Source organism: Sabethes cyaneus, chromosome 1 (assembly GCF_943734655.1).
Source record: "Sabethes cyaneus chromosome 1, idSabCyanKW18_F2, whole genome shotgun sequence".
NCBI lineage: Eukaryota > Metazoa > Arthropoda > Insecta > Diptera > Culicidae > Sabethes > Sabethes cyaneus.
The window spans coordinates 173,697,437-173,715,725 of NC_071353.1; the positions used below are offsets into that span (position 1 = coordinate 173,697,437).

Genomic DNA, 18,289 nt, shown 5'->3' on the forward strand with positions numbered 1-18,289 from the left:
CCTTTATTTCCCGATATTACTTTTTTTAAACAAATATACTGCCGCTACTCGCATAACAGTCCCATTTTCAATAACAAAGACGCTTTTTAAAGGCACTCAGTCTTGTAAATGGCAGTAACTTTTGTCACGACAATTTCACGTCGCTTGCTTCACGGTGCACAGGTAGCTTGCCAAATGAGATATTTCGACGCGAGTTTCGACATGCTCTTCTGTTTGCAACGATCGCACATTTGGAACTTATCTTTTTCGGTGTAAAACTCCTGCACTAGGATTTGTAAGAAGTCAGCTTTGACGTGTGTTTCGTCATCCATCACACACAGCAGCCGTATCTGATCAACATCTCCGTGCAGAGCTTTCTAGCGCGGGTTCTGGCAACAGTTTTGTTGGCTTTCATCGTGGTTTGGGTTGTTTTGCCTAGACCTGTTGAAATGTTGAGATTTCGGGTAAAATTAGCTTGGACCGTTACCTCCGTTTTCCTGGTGTTTTCCCATCTCAACACTCTTGAGATGGTTTAAAGGCAGATCTTCAGTTTTTGTTTTTCAAAGCATGATGGGATAGCTCCGGATTTTCGATATGAGCGTATAACTTTTTTTCACCTTACTTCCACATTGCCCAAAACAAAACGCATGACTACAAAATTCACAGGATGTAAACAATACACTGGGCCAAATTTGATTAGTTTCTACCCAGTTAAGAAAAAGTTATAGCCAGTTGTATTCCTGTCCCCTCGAACATCAGCTGACCGTGCGTCGTCCTCGACAGCACACATTCATCGGGAGCGTGGTCTGCCCCGATGTCTACGACCTCTTGCTGGTTCTCTGCTGAAAATAGTTTTGGCTGCTCTTTCATCGGGCATTCTGGCCACGTGCCCAGCCCACCGCAGCCTACCACATTGTACTACTTTCTCTATAACAGCATATTTGTATACTTGATACAGCTGGTGGTCCGTGCGTTTGTGCCACACTCCGTTTTCCATTTTGCCACCAGGTATTGATTGCAGAATGTTACGCTCAAAAACCCCAAGCATCCGTCGACCAGCTTCTTTAGCATCCAGCGTTGTATTGATAAGTCCTAATTTCGCTGCTTTTCGTTTAAGAAGCCTAAAAGTCTCTTCCACTGCACCAAGAGGCATGCCAAATTTCGTGATGAAAGTCCCGTTCCCTTCTACGTTTGCTCTTCGTACTACACCTACCAAGGAAATGTTGAATAGCAGGTTAGAGACTGCATCTTCTTACTTCAGTCCATTCAACTTCTCGAAAGCAGCTTAGGTCTCATCCGCTATTCTTACGTATTATTTTGACCCACCCAGCGTCGCACGAGTCAGCGTAATTAGTTTCTTCGGAAAACCATGTTCTAGCATTGTCTACCAAAGCTCATTTCGTTTGACTGAATCGTACGCCGCCTCCAAGTCCACAAACAGATGATGAGTCTGCAAGTTGTGCTCCCGGAACGTGTCCAGTAACTGACGCTCAATGGATTCCAAAAAAAGTGGTCATGGCGGGAATAGTCTTGAACCAAAAATTTTGTTTCACTGTTCTGCAGCGTTAGAAGTGAAGAATTATCTCCAACGGAAGAGTATAAAACGTTCTTGAAAATGGGTCAACACTAGCCAGATATGTAACTAGCTAACGGCATTGCCGTTTAAGTAGGCTTAAATTGCCAGTTCTTCGAAAGTTTTGCTAAAATTAACTGCGGAGTATGTTGATTGAAAAAAAAACCAAGCATTTTATGGACTTCTAGTCCACGGGAGCCAGTCAGGTGTGGCACATTAAACTAGATGCAGCACTAAAACGAGCTGTGGATAATGTCTATCAAAACGTGATTCTTCCGCACAAGAGCTGCTGCAGATAGAAAAGGTGTTGATAATTGTAGTTTACGTTGATGAACTTTTTTTATTATTCATCCAGCTTCCGTTAGAGCACAATTGGCGTCGTGGATTCCGGATGACTGATTTAGGACAAGCGAAACAATTTCTTGTTAAACGAATCGCAAGAGCATGAGGAAAAATTACGCTGGATCTGGAATGAACGGTCGACGTCGTTGATTACGGTTAATTTGGTAGTGGCTGATACCGTGTGATATCTTCGTGTTTGCTGTTTTTCCTTGTCATATGTTAAGTTGAGGAGAAAATTGCTTGGAAAATTTTAACGTTTGTTTACATCGCTAATATGCACTAGTTTTATGCAGCAGACTCTTACAAAAACATCAAACAGTCAAGACCTACCGATACAACCAGCCATTTTTTGCTACCCATCATCAAACCGAACCGCTCCGGTCCCGTTTCCACTTGCCCTCCCCGACCATGCCAAGCCAGCAGCAACAGGAACAGAAGCATTCCTTACTGCATGGAGTTTTTCTTTGCCTGCCTGCGCTTACTCACTGACTGCCTTGCTTGCCTGATCCGTCCGTTGAGTTGTTCGCCGTCGTCGTCGTTCGTAGTGCCGGCCGTGCCGACGAGCTCACATTTTGCCTGCACGTTTCCTCTGCCAATGCCCGCCCTCTCCCCGCACACCGGCAGATCCCTTCCGCTTGATTCCGTGTCTGCGCTGCTGCTGCTGCGCCTGTGCCCGTTTGGCTGCCAGCGGCATCGACTTAATTTTACGTTTTCGTTCACCGGCCGCGCTCACCGAGATGGATATTAAGACACATTAAAAAGCATTCTACTTTGCGCGGGCCGTTTTCCCGGTGCCCCAGTGCCGGTGCCAGTCAGCCAGCCAACCATCAGAGTGCCGGTACCCTGGCTCTGGCACTGGCACGTCCTCCGATGATCCGCGTCTTCCAGTCCGGGAGTGTTATTTAACCGAAAGCATATATTAGTGTATTATATTTTTCGTACAAAAAAAAAAAAGCCAAGAATTGAGGCAAAAACAAAAAAGAAGCATATCGGCAGGGGGAAAAGGAAGATAATAAAACCAGTCCGACTCTCTCGCGATCGCGAGGAGTTCGAATCGAGGTATCGTAATAATGAAATGGGAAGAGGTGGTGTTCGGCGTTTTTTTTCTGTTCTGGTTCATCGACTCGACTCGACTGGTATCAAGCAAGAATCCTTTTGGACAGCTGTATTCCATCAATAGAGCCGCGCGCGCATCTCATCGAGAAAGGGTGAAAAATTTGTTCGATTTACTAATTTCGAAAATCACAATACCTTTTCCCGCCCGAACTAAGCCGGTTGCGTTGCGCATCGCGGTTCATCGTAGAAGAAGGCAAAGAATCAAATGGAAGATGGAGATAAAAGCACGTCTGATGCCGGAGGGCCGAACAAAGGATGATTTTATTTTTCAAAAATTATCAACGCTTCAAGCTTTATTTAGCTTTTTTTCCCCCTGTTGTTGCTTGGGTTCGAGCTGTGCCGGAGAGGAAGGAACGGCTGAAGGAAGGTTCGCGGGCGGTGGTCCGTCCAGTATGTATCGAGAAGATGAATAGACGATTCGCCACGGTACCAGCTAGCCGTTGTGTGCTGCTTGTGGAGCATTCGAAACAGAAACCACGACAGGAGGAAAGACACTCTCAGAATGTGCGTTCCAGTCCGGTAGCCAACACTTAGCTTCTAATCTCTGTCGGCATCTCGCACCTCGCCTCGCCGAAAGTACGTTCGGCGGAAATCAATTAAAAATTAGTCACTAATGAAAATAAATTGGAATTCAAATCCCAGCCCGATAACGACTCGGTGGCAATAAATTGAAACGCGCGAAGTTCCTCCGAAGTGGAAGAGGATCAATACCAAACCGATAGAGTCGAGAGTCAAGTGTTTTAATTGGAACGGAGGTGGAGAAGAGAGCGCGAAAGATAAGCCGTTCTTGAATTAATTCCGACTCTCTTGTGCTTCGTTGGTTGTGTCTTTTTCGAATGAAAAGCCTGCACGACTCCTCGAGATAAGACCGCCGAAACTGATGGGATTGAAGTAATCAATTTCCCGATGCACAGCCGCCGAAACAGCCAGCCGGAGTGGAGAGGTGTCCATTCGGCTCGGGTTGGGTTGGGGGACCGGACCGGGCGACGACGATCCGTTGCTGCGGAATGACTCCGTACGCTAAAGTGGCTCGTTATGTTTAGGATAAGCGGGTTTAATGGCTTTAAAAGGTTTTTCTTCTTCAACCTTATGCGCTGGGTTTAAGCGGTTTGTCGAAAACAGAAAAATGCATCACCCATCAGATAAGCAGCTAATTACGAAATTAGCTTTATTTTCGGAGGGCATCGCAGGCAGTACACTTGAATGTTTTTTTCCCCTCGGAGATACGTACCAACCTTCGACTAGTGGTTGACAGCGGGCAGAGCCCGCACACAGTCGACATTCCCCGATCCGCAGGACAATGAACCACAATTAGTCATATAGATATGGTTTAAATCCGAAATAGCCAGGATCCGTTGCAGCGCGACGACAACAGACGGTTCTGCGGTCCGGAAAAGGCTGTCATCCGAAAGCAACTCAAAAGGTACCGAATCCTGAGTGCATAAAAGCCTGAACCCGTGTGGAATGGGACACAAGCAAGTAGAGTAAAAAAAAAGGTTCAACCGTAACAAAAGCGGTCGCAGCAAAGAAAGATGATGATCACATCGTCATACTTCATCATCATTGTGCAGAGATGCTGGGCCTGTCGATGTACCGACCGGTCCGACAGAGCGACGATGACAGCACACGGCTCAGCCAGAGCCGAACCAGCGTGCAGCCTTTCAACAGAAGCCACAGCATGTAGGCAGCATGATTGCGAGGACAAGCCATAAAAAAAATAAAAATCGACTGAATGGAACGGAATGGACGGATCGCGGTGAAAATGTGCACCACGTTTTTGTCACCGACCATGCATTGACAATTGTGATCCACATTCTGGGCCGTGAGCACATCAGCGATGCCAGAGCTTCGGATTTATCCGTTTTCAATGGATCTATGGATGCTCGTATGTACGAATTTTCATAAACTTTACGGGAAATTATATTACGAGTAATATCTCGAAAAGTACTACTCTATTCTTTAAGAGGTATCTTATAGAGTACTTTTGAGAGAAAGAAATGAACCCAGTAAAGAGGCTTTACTGTAATAAAAAGTGAATTAAAAAGAGAAGAACTCCACCTGCTTTTGACTGCTCTTTCGTCGGGCATTCTGGCCACGTGCCCAGCCTAGCCACCGCCCACTATGGGCCAGAAATTAAAATTTCAACGCAAATATATTTGCGTTCAAACGGCATGTCTCAGCTTAATGTGGTCTTGGGTAACTTTTTGAATGAAAAAATGATGCATATTTTGAACACCAATTTAACTTTAACAACAATTTAAGTAATAACTTTTTGAGTAAATTTTTTTTTTCACCTTTTAGGTTTCAAAATATTAAAGATAAACCAATTTCAAGTATTTTTTCTGAACATGTGAAACTTCTACCTTTTGTCCATTTTCAGCAATAGACCTTTGTTTATAAACGAACCCTCAAATCACATTTCTTCTTGTAACATGTTTATTTCAACAGACAGCTCAATGTGATGTTCTAGACAACATTTTACACATTAAAGAGGACTATTTTTGCTGAAGACTGTTTTGCCTTTTCTGCATTAATTAATAAGATATAACTGATTTTAGGTTGAAACCGTCTTCGGAGAAGTAAAATAATAAAATATAGCGCATCTTTCTGCACTATTACGGTGACCATGAATTCATCTATTAGGGTGATACAAACTTTTGTTTTCTAAAATAATTTCAAAAAAAATGTTTTTTTCTCCAAAAGTTGTAGAACATACTAAAATAAGCAATTTTCCTGAATACAGTAACTATCTATCTCTTACCGGTTGCGAAATATAATGATGTGTTAAAAAAGAGCACTTAAAAATCAATTACACTCAATAACCTTGCACACGTTTATTTTATTGCTTTCAAATGTTCTACAAAGTTATTCAGTACGTTGGAATACATATTTTTTGTGAAGACTGTTTGACGCTAGGACGCACATTTATTAAGTTATAAAATGTTTGAAAAAAATCCTCACTACTCCCAGGTATTCCCAGGTATTCTCTGAAATACACAATTGAGCAGATAACTTTAACAATTCCCTACAAATTGGTATGCAAACTAATTGCAGATGGCAAAGATATTCGCATTTTTCATCAGACGGTTTTTAACCTAAAATCAGTTATATCTTAGGAATTAATGCATATAAAGCAAAACAGTCTTCAGCAAAAATATTCCTCTTTTATGTGCAAAATATTTTATAGAACATCACATTGAGGTGTCTGTTGAAATAAACATGTTACAAGAAGAAATGTGATTTGAGGGTCGTTTATAAACAAAGGTCTATTGCTGAAAATGGGTAATAGGTAGAAGTTTTATATCTTCAGAAAAAATACTTGAAATTGGTTTATCTAATATTTTGAAACCGGAAAGGTGAAAAAAAGTTTACCCAAAAAGTTATTACTTAAATTGTTGTTTAAGTAACGCTTAGATTTTCATTCAAAAAGTTGCCGAAGACCACATTGAGCTGAGACATGCCGTTGACCCGCAAATATTTTTGTCTCGAAATTTTAATTTCTGGCCTATAGTGGCGCAGCCTGTCACGATATACTACCTCACTATATCAGTATATTTGTATACTTGATACAGGATACAGGCCATACTACGTTTTCCAATTCGTCACCAAGTATTGATCGCAGAACTCAAAAACCCTAAGCACTCGACGCTCAGCTCCCTGTAGCGTCCATTATTCATGTCCATACAGGGCCATACCGGGAAGATTAATGCTCTATAGAGCGCCAGTTTCGTTCCTTTTTCACGTTGTCTGGAAAACCGTACTCATGAATTATCTACCACAGCTGTTTGCGGCCGACTGTATCATATGCTTCCCTGAAATCCACGAAAATATGATGCGTGGTGATGATGCGAAAATATGACCGACATTTCTGGAGGATTTTGATCAGTAGTAGTAGGGGCTCCCATAAAGCCCACCTGATACTGCCGCACGAATTCGCTTGCCATTGGATAACAAAATCTGGGAGAGCATATTGCGGGCGGCGTTGACCAGCCGATCAGTCTTTCTGTAGATGGAACAAACCACATCTTGCAACCACACCTCCGGCAGTTTCTCCTTTTCTAATGCTAAAAATTATCCAGTAAAGTTCCGATCCTAGCAGTTTGTGGCCATTTTTGTAGAGTTCTGCCGTGGAACGGTCTTTTCCGGCGGCTCTATTAATCTTCAGCTGTTCGATTTCTCGTCGGATTTTTTCGAGATCGGAAGCCGGCACGCTGTTATCGTTTGATAGGCACTCCTAGACTAACTTCCGTTGCGTCTCCCTCTATTATCTTGCCGTTGAGCTGCTCATCGAAGAACTGCTTCCATCTGTCGACCACCTCGCGCTCGTTTATAATTAGATCCCCTCCTTGGTTGGAGATGCGTGTTATAAAACTCTGCGCCGGGCCCTTTTGTGATGTCAAGAAGGTGTCAGGGAGACCTCTAACATCAGTTCTACCTGACGAGACAGGCAATATCGCCCAATAAAACACAGATAGAGTCCCAGGCATAGCCGAAACGTCTATGCCCGCAGGCGGAGGCGTTCCGGCCCTGCGCGGCTCCATGAATTGACTCTGAGATCTCTCTGCCACATGCAGGATTGTCATATTTTAAATATAATGATGATGATGATGAGAAGAAAAATAATAGATCGAATTTGTAAATGTGCTATGCCCTGGACATTTTGTACTACTTGAGTTGTAAAATGTAGTATAATGAAGAAGTGGAGGATCCGTCAGCACCGCCTAACACCGGTCCTCAACCGCGCGCCTACTATCAATTTTCCAACACAAGCAGCTACAAACAAACCAATAGAAAGACATTTATGCACTGCCCAAGATTGGTCTACAAAGTAAATTGAGCGCAGCACGACCTGGACGTTCGCGGTAGTCGACAGAAGCTTCAAAATATAGAGTCGCACCTGCCACCCAACCTTCGAGACCAAAGAGCTATTGGGCAGTAACTGTAACGGGAATCCGTTGCCAAACCCCCAAAAACCGACCGCTAGAAATATTATTATTGTGAATCAGGTAAAAAGCCGTACACTACGTCAAGGTTTAGTTTTATCGTAGGAAGTTCCAACGTTCAGAAGTGATTGGGTAACGAAAATCTGAGCTTTCTCTAGAAAGATTGGTTTATATTCTCTCAACACTTTCAAAAAGCACTCCTCGTGCACCAATAGGAGTATCGAACTAACAGACACTGACGAAGCCTGCAAGTCGTAGGCGACATACGTATCTATCGCGAATAAATATAGATAGTAGAATTTAATTGGAAAAGTTTTCTTTTTACTAAATTACAGGTTTCGTATTCCATTAAGACGCTCCAAAAACTTCAATAAATCGTAAAAGTAAATGATAGAACAAAACCTAATTAAGCAATATTGTAGATAATAATTAACTCTACAAGTGTCCTATAAATAACTTTTTGAAATTTACCTTAAATAAGGCGGTCAAGTAAGTAATACCGGAGCAAAACGAGTATGATCAGCCCTGATTGTAGGTTAACAACGGTTATTTCCATCGAATCTGAAGTTTATGCTAAAATTCCACGCGCATTGAACATATTTTTCGTTGTAGCGTCACACATCGCTTGACATTCCTGGGTTACAAGCCACAAATGAACCATTGACTCATTGGCTCCCCTTGTTGCGCCATCCACCCTGGGACTGACGGTGGGCTGGCCACTGGCTGTCTAGCCACCGAAACGGGCAGAAGTGGGATATCAATTGCTTACCCCACCCACCCGCACCCGCACCCGCACTCTGGCACAAGCAGCACAAGTCGGCAGCTACGAACTGACACACACGCCGGACCGGACGGCCACGCCATGGACTAAGTGCTTTTGTGGTTGTTGTGCCGTAGAATTATCCCAAAATCGAATCGAACCAGCAGGCTGTCAGCCGGCCAGCAGCAGAGCCACCAACAGAGAGTGTATCAATGTCTGACAATCGCCTATGATTATTGCTTTTTTTCTGTGCCATCCGCATCTCTCGCCTCGTCTTCGATTATTGCGCCGAACGTGATCGACGGTCACTCGATCCGGCCCAATCCCCCCGGTGCGATAGTGAGTGAGCTGCTGAGCGCGGTGACGACCACTGGCGACGGACGCGACGACGATCAGGGAGATGATGATGCTGCTGATGATGATGATAATGGCCGATGATAATGAATAATGGCGATGATATCCATTAATTTGCCATTATGCTTTTATGGTTTCTTCGTAGAAGGCGCGGATTTATTACCGTTCCCGTTGCGGGAGCAGTCCGGTTGACAGCGGCGGTTGAATTGCCTTTGAACGATCGCAACGGCTGATAGGTGGATGCTTCCTAATGCTTCAAAAATGGGGATATACAATTTGATGTACGAAGAGCACACAAGCGAGGAGGCGGAGGAGGAGGAGGAACAAATCGTCGGAAAAGAGAAGGTCCATACGAAAGTAACTAACGAAGCCCCGAAGAGACGAGCAAAGCAAAAGAAAGGAAAAAAAATCGAAACGAACGTTCAGTTCAGGGCCCTTTCCTCTGGCCGATCCGAGGCGGGTCGAGTATAATAATAATCAAAAGGAATTAGTCGTAATTATGCACGAACGGGCTTGATTACATACATCATACCCGCGGAGCAGCAGCTTTTCGGGGCGCTTTGGCTCGAATCTCCGGAGCTGTCCGCTAGCTAGCTAACCGGTGCGGTGCGGTGGTGCTGGTAAGCCGTCTCAAAACGGCTCGATCACGACATGCGTCCTGCAGAAGAAGAAAAAAAGCCATTTCAGCCCGTTTCCTTGCCAGCCCGAAAGGAGCTTACGACGAGAATCCATTTGAAACCGCCGCAGGGTGGAAAGGTAGCGGCCAGCGGCAGCGTGACGTGCGAGATTTAGGTGTTTCGGGGCGGCCGGCCGGCCTGGTGCACCATGAACATGAGCTGAGCGTCATCCTGGGTTGAACACACCGTGTGAGAGACTCCGAAAAATGAAACATCTCTGCACGGCCGCCGTCGCCATCGCCATCGCATATATGTGTCGGCAATAATTGGTCGTTTACATTACCGATTCGACACGAAATCCGCGGCAGTGATGAGCCGGCCTCCTCGGGCCAATTGATGAAGCCAGCCAACATGATCTTTTGCTTTCTGATTGCTATCGTGGGTACCTTCGAACACACCTTCAACATCTCACGAACCGGGGAGGGGGGGGGGAACAATGCTGTCAGTTTACGCTTGCAATCCGTTCCAGATGCAAGTCGGTTCCAAGTCGGTGAGCTAACTGTTTCACCCAGCAGCGAAGAGTGTCAACATCGGATCGTAAAAAATGACGTCTTTCCACAACTATTCCAACCGGGCGCATGTTTCATCACTCGGCGACATGTGAAATCTAGCAGGTTTGTGCTAAGGGCACACGAAACCGAGTAAACTCGCCGCCGACTCTCCGCCGACTTACATTGCTTGCTTGCTTGCTTGCATCGGCTTGCATCTAATGGTTGTCGTAAAATTAGCCTCATAATTTCACATCGCAATAAAACTCGGATCGGCACGGCTTGACTCAGCAGCAGCGGCGACCGGGGGACCAGCAGAGCGTGGTGGCCGGTGACGGCAAGTCGGCGGTGGCTTTGTACCCCGTTCGGAAAAAGGCAACTTGCACATCGATGCTAATGATTTTATTACGTTCACTCGGATAAAGCCCACCGCACTGGACTGGCCTGGTACTACAGAGCGGCCCAGTCCAGTTCCAGTGGGACCCTTCAGTAGCAATCGTCCGCTCCCACACAGGAGAAGATCAAGACCAAGATCATCGTCGTCGCAACAGTTTCGAACAGTTTTTCTTCTTCTACCCGGCTTCCGTTTCCTTAATTTTTATTTTCAATTCAAGTCAACTTGAAATTCGTTTAGGTATTTAAAATTTTCAAGGCAAAAAAAATCGGCGGAATCGAGCTTTGAACTCTTTGAGTGTCGGTCGACACACACTTCTTCCCATCAGTGTTGCCAGACTTTGCTAAAGAAAAACCGGTAGTTTTTATCACCGAAGAACGTAAATTAATTTTGATTTATGCTATCATCCAATAATATCGCTTTATTCTGCCTAGACTTGTGATCATTATTCAACCTGTTTGTAGAACAATGCCTATTGTTCTTGATTGTATTTGAAGGAAATTAATACATTCAAGTCGTAAAGTCGCAAGGGATACGTCCCGCGTAAATTAAAACTGCGTAAATTCCAAAATTTGCATTAAAAAAAAAAACATTCATTATTGGCCACTCATTGAACTGCCTTTCCGCGGGCATCCACACTCTGTCAACCGACCAGTTACACGCTATCCACGCTTATTTCCCAAGTATCGTGTCAAAACATCCTTTTTCACACTTCAGGCTCAGGGTCAATATAAACTCAGAGCAGACAGAACTCATCAAACCGAGTAAATTCCGAAATTCACCTAAAAAGCGACTTCAGTGTACTTTTTTTTTTAATCAAATCAGTTCATGATACATTTGAGAATTGACCATTCGCGTTCTGGACGCTCAATTTCGACTTTCGTTCTTGATCTTTTATCATGCGCCTTTCGTCTTTATTTTTGTTGCATATTTTTAGTAATTTGTTGCCTTTTTAATCGTTTTCTGCAGCATTTTTGGTGTGATGGAGTCTTCTTGATCGTCGTTTTAACTTCTCTTCATCTGCATCTTTGTACTTTGTACGGAAAGGTCCTAGAGATTTACAACCTTCTGTAAAAACATGTGTTTTGAGTCTTTCAATATTCGCCTAGAACCGTTTATTTTCGTAAAATGCAACCAACATAAGCTAACTTATTTTTAAAGCACAGTAATGTTCCGATTTTTTCAGCTCCCGATTTTGTCTACCCCCGATTTTATCAGCTTTTTATCCCGATTTTGTCAGCCTATAAATTTTGTTTAACTTTTGTGCTTTTAAACGTGTTTTTTAAAACTTTTCGGTCTACATAAAACTATTCTGATTCCCTAAGGAGTGTTGATTAAAATGATGCCTTCTTGCGAGTAATTCGGCGTAAAATTAGGGTATTTTCACAGTAAAAGTTCTACAGTTCCTAAACAAGTAAAGATAGAGGTACTATATTCGGCAATGTCGTATATTTTTACTATTTGTGCAACTTTGTAAAACAGAAAACAGTCATACAACAACTACAAAAACAGCTAAAATAGAAAAATTAGTTTTAACGATTCAAAAATAGGATTTATCTATCTTTGCTGAAGAGATAGAAGGTTACTGTCTTCTGCAAAATTTCTTGTAATAATATGCTGTAGAACTTTGCAGAACACATCAACGTGATGTATTGAAATATTGAAAGAAGAATAAATTTTGTATTGCACTTTTAAGCAAAATTAAGCAAAATTTCAATTCCGCTGGACGATAGAACTTTTAACTTTTAGAAACTCTTCCATAGGTTCCATAAACCTAAAACCAAGTTTTTCCGCACAAAAAAAGGTTCTGGACCAGAGTAAGAGTGCTGTGCCCAGTTGATTGAGCTTTAGGTCAACCAATTGAGGGTTTAAATTTAAATTTTTAGTAAAAGTCTTCGATATTGTAAGGTCTTCAGTCTTAAATTTTGAAAAAAAAATTCCCGATTTTGTCAGTTTCAAAATTTAACGAAATTCAACATGGGGCTGACAAAATTTCCAAAGAAAATGCTCTATATCTTTGCACTCGATGGAGATAAAAATGCCGTTTTTTAGCAAAGTTGTCTGCTTTTATATTTTCTACAACTTTGCCAAAGAAACCAGGTGTCTATCTACTAACACAAAAAAGAGGACGTGTATCGAGGCTTTAGCGAACGCAAAACGCATAAAATGTCGGCTTGGCGTACTCTCATTTAGGTGATTGGACACAAGTGGCACATATACACTCAAGTTGCTTTTTACGCGAAGGATACGTCCCGCGTAAATCAAAACCGCGTATATTCCGAAAATCGCGTAAAAAAAACCGCGTAAATTTCGAAATTCGCGTAAGAAAAGGCGCGTAAATTCCGAAATACGCGTAAAAAAAAAAATTGCGCGTAAAAAAAACTTTGTGAATTTAAACACTACGCGAAAAAATAGACGTTTTGAGCACATCCGCGTAAATTCCGAAACTCGCGTAAAAACCGCGTAAATTCTGAAATTCGTGTAAAAAAACAGCGTAAATTCCGAAAATCGCGTAAAAAAACCGCGTAAATTCCAAAAATCGCGTAAAAAAACCCCGTAAATTCCGAGATTCGCGTAAAAAACCGCGTAAATTCGTGTAAAAAAACAGCGTAAATTCCGAAAATCGCGTAAAAAAAACCGCGTAATTTCCAAAAATCGCGTAAAGAAAACCCGTAAATTCCGAAACTCGCGTAAAAAACCGCGTAAATTCCGAAAATCGCGTAGAGAAAAATCGCGTAACTTCCGAAATTCGCGTAAAGAAAAACCACGTAAATTCCGAAAATCGCGTAAAAAACGCGTAAATTCCGAAAATCGCGTAAAGAAAAACCTCGTAAATTTTGAAATTCGCGTAAAAAAACCGCATAAATTCCGAAAATCGCGTAAAAAACCGCGTAATTTCCAAAAATCGCGTAAAGAAAACCCGTAAATTCCGAAATTCGCGTAAAAAACCGCGTAAATTCCGAAACTCGCGTAAATTCTGAAATTCGTGTAAAAAACAGCGTAAATTCCGAAAATCGCGTAAAAAAAACCGCGTAAATTCCAAAAATCGCGTAAAAAAAAACCCGTGAATTCCGAAATTCGCGTAAAAAAACCGCGTAAATTCCGAAACTCGCGTAACTTCCGAAATTCGCGTAAAGAAAAACCACGTAAATTCCGAAAATCGCGTAAAAAACGCGTAAATTCCGAAAATCGCGTAAAGAAAAACCTCGTAAATTTTGAAATTCGCGTAAAAAAACCGCATAAATTCCGAAAATCGCGTAAAAAACCGCGTAAATTCCGAAAATCGCGTAAAAAACCGCGTTAAAAAACCGCGTAAACTCCAAAATTTCGCGTAAAACAAAACTTTGTGGATTTAAACACTACGCGAAAAAACAGACGTTTTGAGCACATCCGCGTAAATTCCGAAATTCGCATAAAAAAACCGCGTATATTCCGAAAATCGCGTAAAAAACGCGTAAATTCCGAAATTCGCGTAAAAAAAAACCACGTAAATTCCGAAAATCGCGTAAAAAACGCGTAAATTTCGAAATTCGCAGTAAAAAACCGCGTAAATTCTGAAATTCGCATAAAAATAGTCCCGTAAAAAAACCGCGTAACAGCGACTTCAGTGTACAAGTTTGTAGTACTCGACCTAAGCTTTAAGGTGAAGCATTGATTTCATAAATCTACTTGCCCCACAGGCTCTGTGAATCTATGGAAATTTAAAGCTTGAATATGTGATAACTTAGCAGGTAAAGGTCCAAGAGATTTGCTTTCTTCAGCAAAAACGTGTGTTTTGAGTGCTTCTAACATTACTTAGAACAATGTGTTCCTATAAAATGCAACCAACAAAAGTTAATTTTAAAACTATGAAAAACTAATTTTTGAAGAAGTTTCAAAGAATATGCTCCATAGTTCAGCACTGGATAGAGATAGAAACTTTATTTCTTCAGCAAAGTTGCTTGTTTTTACATTATTTACAACTTTGCCGAAGAAACTATGTCTATATTTTCTAACAGAAAAATTTATCGTCGGTTAGCCGGTCAGTAATCAAATAGAGTTCGCCATTTTTAACAGACATCAACCGGAATTCGAGACGGGGACAGCAGTCATGGGGATTGAATTGGACGAAATTTGCTGTGCTGGTTGCAAAATTCGAATTCAACCTACTTGCAGAACATTCCACAAGTCAAACGGTGTAGAACGAATCCGTCGCTTCCGATTTGCATAAATCGCAATTGCGTGCAATGATTGGTTCTGGTATTGTTTTGTTTTTCGTTAGTTTGTTTGTTTGTAGGTAGTTTCTCAATAGACCTTTCGCGCACAAATTCGGTTGATTAGTCCGCGTTCTTTCCGTTCGGTTCGGGCTCGGTTCGGGCACGGTTCAAACCCGAACAACTAACTAACGGTCGGGGATCGGATTCGGATGCTGTGCCGATGCCGGCTTGAAATGCGCTCTGTTCGCGGATCATGTCGAATCACAGAAAATCGAAATCTTCAAACCGTAAGTTCTCTTTCCGTCGAACCCGTAAGCAACCGCAGAGTCCGGAGCGGACGGATTATCCACGGTGTTGTCGAACCGGGCGGTGTACACAGAGGCAGAGGCGCAACCTCAGCCAGCCAGCCAGCCAGCCAGCCAGCAGAAAGGTGAAAACTCTCCATCGGCAGAAAGTCCGTGAATGTGGAACGAATTTGTTATGTCGATCAGCTTCGCTCCATCCGATCCGTCGTCGCAGGAGAGCAGCAGCCGGCCAACATCGAAGGGCGGTCGGGAGGTGAAATTAGCTTTTAATATTGCGGTCAGTCGCCATCGCATCGCGAAACCACCGAGCACCGCCACCGACCGTCATCCGTTGGTTATCAACTGACAGGAGGGTCTTCCGTACCAGACCAGAGGGTAAGACGATCGCTGAACCAACCGACTATCGAAATGATATTTTCTTTCCGATCTCAATCGGGTCGGGGTGTGTTAGGCGTGCCGCACAAATTGCGAGGCTAATGATGGCTAAGAATTTGACGGACCTTTTTTACCTTCCTTCCTTGCCGTCCCGCTGCCATTCGCCATCAACGCCCGGTCTCTGGTCTGGTCTGAGTGGATTTCTTCTCCGCGAGGTGGCATTCTTGGAATTTCTACCTTCCTCTGGCTAAAAGCTCATGAGAAAATTCACCGAAAAATAATTACCCAAACGCATTCGGTTCGGCAGGGGACTCGGACTGCTGTTGTTGCTGCCGTCGCTATGTGTTCGTGTGTAGGGTCAAAACAGAGAAAGGCATTTCCGATTCTAGCAAAATTGAAGCAAAATGCCGGAGAAGGCTTTGTCTCTTTGCAAAAGGAACAATAATTGCCTCGATCGCTACGCTCTACGGTGGTGGTGTGTTCGAAGCCCTGCTGAATCGAGGAAATGTGTTATTAAATAACTGGGCGGCGAGCAGCGAAACGATGGGAAGATCACGTATGACGGACACCTGCTTGACCGGGGGCTCGGGGACAATTAGCCGCAAGACGCACACTGTAATCAATTAAATTGCTCCGGTTTGTCGAACGGATCCAGGGCGCACCGGTTCGGTTGTTGCAAAAGCAAAACGTGATCGTCGACGAACGACGACGCGTCCATTCGGCCTCCGTCCGTCCGTCCGTAGCCAGAGGTCAAACGGTTGTTCTGCTGATCGCGTAGTTTTAGTACACGGTTTAGTACAGCCAGCCAGACTTGATGGAATAAAGATAAGTATCGAATGGATGTATCCATTCCGGAGAGAGGAGGGTTATTACATGGTCTGGCCGCCCATGATATCTGCTTGCTTGCTTGCAAGGGAACGCTTCGGTTCGCTGGATGATACATTATAATAATGTAATTATTATTATATGATACGGGCAGGAGGCATGCATATCAGGTCTCGAACCAACTGCACTTTGCTTTACCTACTCTGACTCTGAGTGAAAGAGTGAATGAGTGAGTGAGTGAGTGAGTGAGTGAGTGAGTAGGAAAGCGTAGAACCGAGAAGGCAAAAGTTAAAGTGTTATAGCCCCATCAGACTGCGGTCGCCGTTCGGACGGCGGTTCCTTTCATCTTTGTTCAGATCTTTTCCGCCCCAGCTACGTTTTCTTCTTGGCTGCTATTTGTTCGTCGTTCCACCATCGTTCCCGTGTGCGTCTCCCAACCGGGCTCACTTTCCGCCGAGCCGATGCCTTCCGGGAGCACTTACTGGACCGTTTCATTTATGGTTTCCCTGACACTTTAGAGCAGAAGCAGAAGAGGGAAAACGCATTGATCCGAAGAAATGCACGCTCTCACATGCTCCGAACAACGCAAGACACAAACAACGAAAATAAAGGGGGAGGATTGATTTATACCCGATCACGCTAGCTGACCAGCTAGCTGGCTGGTTGATTTGAAATCGAATCTCCGACGGAGAGAAATTCGGACCGTCAGCTGGTGTCCCCTGCGGGGCCAACTGTGTACGACTTAGTTTTCTACCGTAAGTTAACATCTCTTTCTATTTCCCGTTGCAGATTACATCCCTCCGGCCGGTGATCGATTCGGGCTGCTCGAAACAGGCCCTGTTCCTGTTCTGCTCGTCGCTGTTTCCGCTGTGCTCGGCTAATGCACCGCGACCGGTCCAACCGTGCCGCTCGCTGTGCGAACAGGTCCGCAAGGACTGCTTCAGCGATGCCATCTTCAGCAAACTGTGGCCCACCTATCTGGACTGTCGGACGCTACCCCAGCCGGAGAATCACGGTCTCTGCATGCAGGTAATTATCCTTTCTTCATTATTTTGGACAACGTTGCTTTGGGACAATGTTTAAACCTATGACCCCACGAATTTTGAATTTTAGGTTGTGAGGACAATTCAGCAAGTCCCGTTTTCACCACAATAAGTACCGAAGAAACAGATGGCGGCGTCTGCCAGCACATTTTCTCGATCGAGATCTTGATCTCGAGGGAGAGCGAGCTCCGGTGCATCATTTCACTTCTTCGCACCTTTGATCGGCATCGGCTTTTGATTTTACTTCACTCTTCACACCGCACCAGCGGCGCACCACACCATCGGAACATTCTGCTTTATCTCACACGAAAGGCAAAAAAATAATTATGATTTTCGGGAGTAATTAATTTTGGATTTTCCTTCTGCCCGCGTCCGTCTGATGGTCGGCTGGCCGGGCCGGCGTTTTTTTCTCTCTCTCACTCGCTCACAATCTTTCTCGCGGCTGTGCACTTTTACCTTTACGATCCAGCCAGCCAGCGCAGCGCAGCGCAGCGACGACGCTTTTGGTCCGCCGGCCACAGGCTGGCAGGCCACAACCGGTCGATCGAATCGGTCGGCATAATTACCTTTTTGGCTTTGGCTTTCTTTAGTATAGTGCATTCAGGGGCAGCTGGGTTAGTCCCCCATAAGCCCCATACCCATTCGGGAAGAAGGATGAATATCGGTCGGTGTCCGCCGTCGAACAAAGCAAAGCGAGATAAACTATATATAATATGAAATTGCTTTATCAAAGAGGAGCTTTTAAGAGGTTTCGGTCAGTTTCTTGCGGTTTTCGGGGTGCGTTTTGCTTCACCTTTCACGCGCGTGTATTATATTCCGGAGCGCCGGGCAGCTTCTCTCCGCCAGAACCCAGAAGAGAGTTGGATGGTGCAAATTCTTCTGTTAACTATTTCTCCAAGTGATACACAGCACTTAACCA

General features: G+C 43.9%; 1 protein-coding gene across 1 annotated transcript in view; it reads left to right on the top strand.

The window, feature by feature from the left end:
• The window catches only part of LOC128743508 (frizzled-3), a 46,871-nt gene that overhangs the window by 21,618 nt on the left and 6,964 nt on the right, over nucleotides 1–18,289 (top strand). Inside the window, exon 2 of the mRNA XM_053840108.1 lies at nucleotides 17,117–17,356. Coding sequence (XP_053696083.1) covers nucleotides 17,117–17,356 — 240 coding nt within the window. The remainder of the gene's footprint in view (nucleotides 1–17,116; nucleotides 17,357–18,289) is intronic.